This window comes from Psammomys obesus, unplaced genomic scaffold (assembly GCF_907164565.1).
Source record: "Psammomys obesus unplaced genomic scaffold, mPsaObe1.curated_primary_1811, whole genome shotgun sequence".
In the NCBI taxonomy this organism is placed as follows: domain Eukaryota; kingdom Metazoa; phylum Chordata; class Mammalia; order Rodentia; family Muridae; genus Psammomys; species Psammomys obesus.
This window is the reverse complement of record NW_026590405.1, coordinates 3,480,067-3,484,499: the sequence shown is the minus strand read 5'-3', so window position 1 is coordinate 3,484,499 and position 4,433 is coordinate 3,480,067. Positions and strand designations below refer to the sequence as shown.

The window sequence follows — 4,433 nt, the reverse complement described above, 5'->3', positions numbered from 1 at the left end:
CACACACACACACACACACACACACACACACACACACACACACACACGTACACACCCCCTTCCACCAGTCCCGCTATTTCTAGTCTTTAAGAAAAATGTAAAACAATCTCTTTGCTTTTAAAACTGAATTGCAGATCTGAAAAGTCTCCACTGCCTCAAAAAAGGATTACAAATATCATCGAGTACCTGACGTACGAGGTTTTTACGTACTCAGTGAGGGGCCTGTACGAAAACCACAAGTTCCTCTTTGTACTCCTCATGACACTGAAGATTGACCTTCAGAGAGGGACGGTGAAACACAAAGAGTTTCAGGCCCTGATTAAAGGTAAACCGCCGGAGCCTGGCTGGGAGGAGGACACCACGCCTGGGTGATGAGTTCTATTCTGTCCCCTCCCTTTTTCCCTCCCTCTTTCCCTCCCTCCCTCCCTCTTCTGCTCTCTTTCCTTCCTATCTTTTCTATACAGAATCTCTCTGCACAGCCTAGGCTAGCCTGGAATTTGACATCGCCCTCCTCCTGCCCCCCCAAAATTTTTCTTTTTTAACAACAGACTCCACCAAAATTCAGATAGAGTAGGGGCAGCTTAATGAACGCTCCCAAGGTTGGGTAAGGTTTGTGGTAGTGTGGCGTGGAAATAAGGGGTGGGCTGGCACAGGGCAGAGACCTGGGTTCAAACGAGACGCTGAGGAGCGAGGGAACTCTGTGCCGGAGGCTCTGCATCAGGGCCAGGTGACTGGGATGTGGGTTGCAGCCCTAGTCATATAGGACTTGTCGAAACTGAGAGGGTCCCAGGACACAGCCTGTGATGGGGTGGGGGTGGGGGAACGCATACAGCTCCGAGACACCCTCCTGTGCAGACGCCATCTCCCCACTCCTCATTAATGACACCCAGCCAGAACAGAGCTAGTTGCCAAAAGAAACAGAGCTCTTTGAAAGAGGGTTTGTGAAGTAAGAGGTGCCGGGGCCGATGGAGACCCACAGAGAGGGTTCCCCTGGAAGGGGTAGGTTCTCGCCCGGGCTGTGCTGGGAGTACACTTGTGAGCCCATTTCATCAAAGTGGAGAGTCAGATTGCACAGGGTCAGCGCAGCCAGCAAGGGGACTTTGGACTCAATTCAGTTGGCAGTAGGGAGCCGCTGAGTGTTTTATGGGCAGGGATATGGCACGAACAAAGCAGTGCTTTAGGAAGATTAATTTGGAACTGCAGGGAAGGTTGATTGACAGAACTACAATCAGTTCAACAGAAAAGGAGAGGTTTTTTTTTTTTTTTTTTTGTTTTGTTTTTTTAACAAAGCCGGTTTATTATATAGTCTGTTTTAGTTTTGAACTGGCTTTCATTTTGATGGAATTATTTTTTTAGAGGGTAGTATGGCTTATTTTTTTTTTTAAATGCTTTTTCATAGCTCTAAGAAATGGACTCTCTTATATCATTTTTTTTTTTTTAATCATTGTGAACTTAAAACTCAAGGGAGAAGAACTGATATTTATGGTCACAGCAGTGTTTGATTTCCCAGGAGTGACAGTTCTTACGTATCAATTATTTCTTGCTTTCCGCAGTATTTGTAAGGTGCCTTTGACTCTCTTCTCTAGCTGAGGATGTCAGAGCATTTTGAAAAATGCCAGGGACAGACTTGCATGGTGGAACAACCGATAGCCCCATTTCCTTGCCAGTTTATTCTAGAAAGATGTTGTCTTTGTTTGAAGACCCGAGCCTTACAAAATATAAGGAGGATGCAAGTTAAATGTCATAATAACCACTGCCGGCGGTTCTGACTGACCTCGTAGCCACAGTAGTCTGTTACTCCGTCATTCCGTCCCTCTCACCCGACGGACGGGACTGAGTCCCCCGTCTGAGGGAACTCAGTGCAGCACGAGATGTAGAGCAGTCAGGGTGTTTGGGGAGGAAATCCTCCTGTAACAAATCCCCTCTGATTCAGAATGGCGTGTGCTTGGGAGCACTGAGTGTAGCTATGTTCCCCAGACATCTCTGAAGCTGCGGACACACAGAAACAATCAAGAAGAAAAGGGGTGGAGGAGGGATCCCTGTGGTGGAGAAGCCTTAGCTGCTGACCTTGTCTGGTGGCTGTCTCTGCCAGCATGAACCCTTCCATCCATGGTGATGCTGCAAGAGCAAGGCTTCCCTTATACCCAGTTTCAGGAGGCAGGAAGGGAGGGGAGGTGTAGGTGATATTTTGAGGCTGGCACAGACCTCCCAAGTGCTTTGTGATATAGTGCAATACTTCGATTTATACAGCTTCCCAGGAAGATGCTAAATGGGGGGGTTGACCTGAACCCTATGTATCTTTTTGTTGGTCTGTATTATTTCTATGTGAAAGGGAAATGTTTATCAGAGTCCTTAAGAAATGTTTATCAGAGTCTGAGGTCTGGCTCAGAGATTGAGTCCTTTCTGTTGCCGCCGAGAACCAGAGTACAGTTCCAAAAACTCTTGTTGGGTGTCTCAGCACATCCTGGAGCTCCAGCTCTAGGGGACCTAATGCCCCTCCCTGGCCTCCGTGAGCAGTTGCGTGACTGACGCCATCTGACATGATTGGTGCGTCTGTTGTGATTGGTGCATCTGAAGTGATGTATGTGTTCTCATCTGTCCCTCCAGGCGGAGCAGCGCTGGACCTGAAGGCGTGCCCCCCCAAGCCCTTCCGCTGGATCCTGGACATGACGTGGCTGAACCTTGTGGAGCTCAGTAAGCTCCCCCAGTTCGCAGAAATTATGAACCAGGTAAAGAGAGCCAGGATGAACAAAGCATGGGTCCGCAGATCAGAACACACCCAGGTTGTTTAACTGGGGCCTCCTAGTGACGGTTCTACCCCCAAAGGCTCCAACAGATGGGCGTGGTGGCATGGGTCTGCAGTCCTAGGTCCTGGAAGGCTGAGGCAGGGGAATCAGGAGCCTGATGGGAGTAGTGAGCCATTGTCTAGAAAGCAGCAACAAAGATTAAAGCAACAGTGTGGCTGCCCAGGCCAGGAGGGGTGGGGGGTGGACAGACAGACTTCATTAGGGAGCTTTATCACAGACATCGGCAACAAGCTGTCCTCCTGTGTGGTGGACATGGGTCTCTGTGTGTTAGCGTGAATGTGTACTCACGCGTGGGCACACGCATGTAGAGGCTGAAGGTCAATCTTGAGTGTCATTCCTCTGACTCCGTCCATCTTACTCACAGGAAAGGCTAGTTAGGCTGCTCAGTAAGTCCCAGGAATCTGCCTGTCTCTTTTCCCCCACTCTGGGAATTGTAAACACGGGCCACTGGAGCCAGCTTTTCACACGGGTGCCAGGGATTAATTGGGGGTCCCCCTGGAGAGTGTGGCAGGTGTGCCTTGCCGCCCACCCCTACCCCATCCCTCTCCAGCCCCCAGGGTCCATCTTCTATTCCCAGAACTACAAGGATTGGGTGGGTGGACCCTTCCACGACAGCAGTGCTTTCTACATTTTACTTGTGCCTATAATTAAGTCATGGGCGCAAGTCTTGAGTTTGGGTCAAATCAAGAGGATAGTGTACTTTTGAAACATACCAATTTAGTGGTGCAAACACAAGATAACCGGGAGAGACAGTTCAGCAGTTAAAACACTTGCTGCGTAAGCAAGAAATCCACCAAAGGGCTGATGGGCCTACAGTTCTAGCCTCAGAAGGCACATACAGGGTCCTCAGAGTAAGATCTCTAGAGATTGGAGCCATTTCTAGGCCCTCTGGGTGTGGTCTGCCCCAATGAATAAGGCGGAAGAGCAGAGCCACCGTAATCTTCCAGGGCAATTTAGGTGCACTGCAGAACCCTCCCTACCCATCTCATACTGCCCCAGGGGCAAGGTTGAAGCGCTTGAACTGCAGGTACTGTTCAGTTAATAGCTTGCTGTCTGTCCACGTTCCAGATAAAGCGGGGGAGGAATCAGGGGCCGCCAGCAAAGTGCTTACTGTGCAAGCACGAGATCAGATCCTTGGCTCCTACATTAAAAAAGTAAAAAAGAAAAAGGAAAATAATAATAAAGGAAGAGTCAGGAGAGTCGGTACACATCTGTGATCCCAGTGCTTGGGGAAACAGAGGCAGCGGGATTTCTGGGGCCTTCAGGCCAGCCAGTCCAGCTGAGGTGGGGAGTTCTGTGTCAGGGAGGGACCCTGCCTCAAAATGAGATAGAGGAAGGCCCTTGGTAAGGATTCCTGACTACTACATGGCTCAGATTCACAAACACGTATACATGTTACACACACACGCGTGCACACACACACACACACACATACACAGGAGGAGGGGGGGAGAGAGATAGAGGAAATCTAAGAAAAAGTTCAGTTCCTGGGTCTGGCGCATGGGATCTGAGATTGAACTTCAGCTTTTAATGCTCACCATAGGTTTCCGAAAAGTGCTGACAAAGCCGCCCGTGTCCATCCCCCCCCCCCCCCCCCCCCCCCCCCCCCCCCCCCCCCACTCCCCC

At 50.0% G+C, this 4,433-nt stretch overlaps 1 protein-coding gene across 2 annotated transcripts in view; it reads left to right on the top strand.

Annotated features, from left to right (window-relative positions):
* The window catches only part of Dnah8 (dynein axonemal heavy chain 8), a 203,950-nt gene that overhangs the window by 141,652 nt on the left and 57,865 nt on the right, over positions 1–4,433 (top strand). For both annotated transcript variants that reach the window (XM_055607163.1, XM_055607164.1), the window contains 2 exons: positions 135–325; positions 2,608–2,729. In XM_055607163.1, coding sequence (XP_055463138.1) covers positions 135–325; positions 2,608–2,729 — 313 coding nt within the window. The remainder of the gene's footprint in view (positions 1–134; positions 326–2,607; positions 2,730–4,433) is intronic.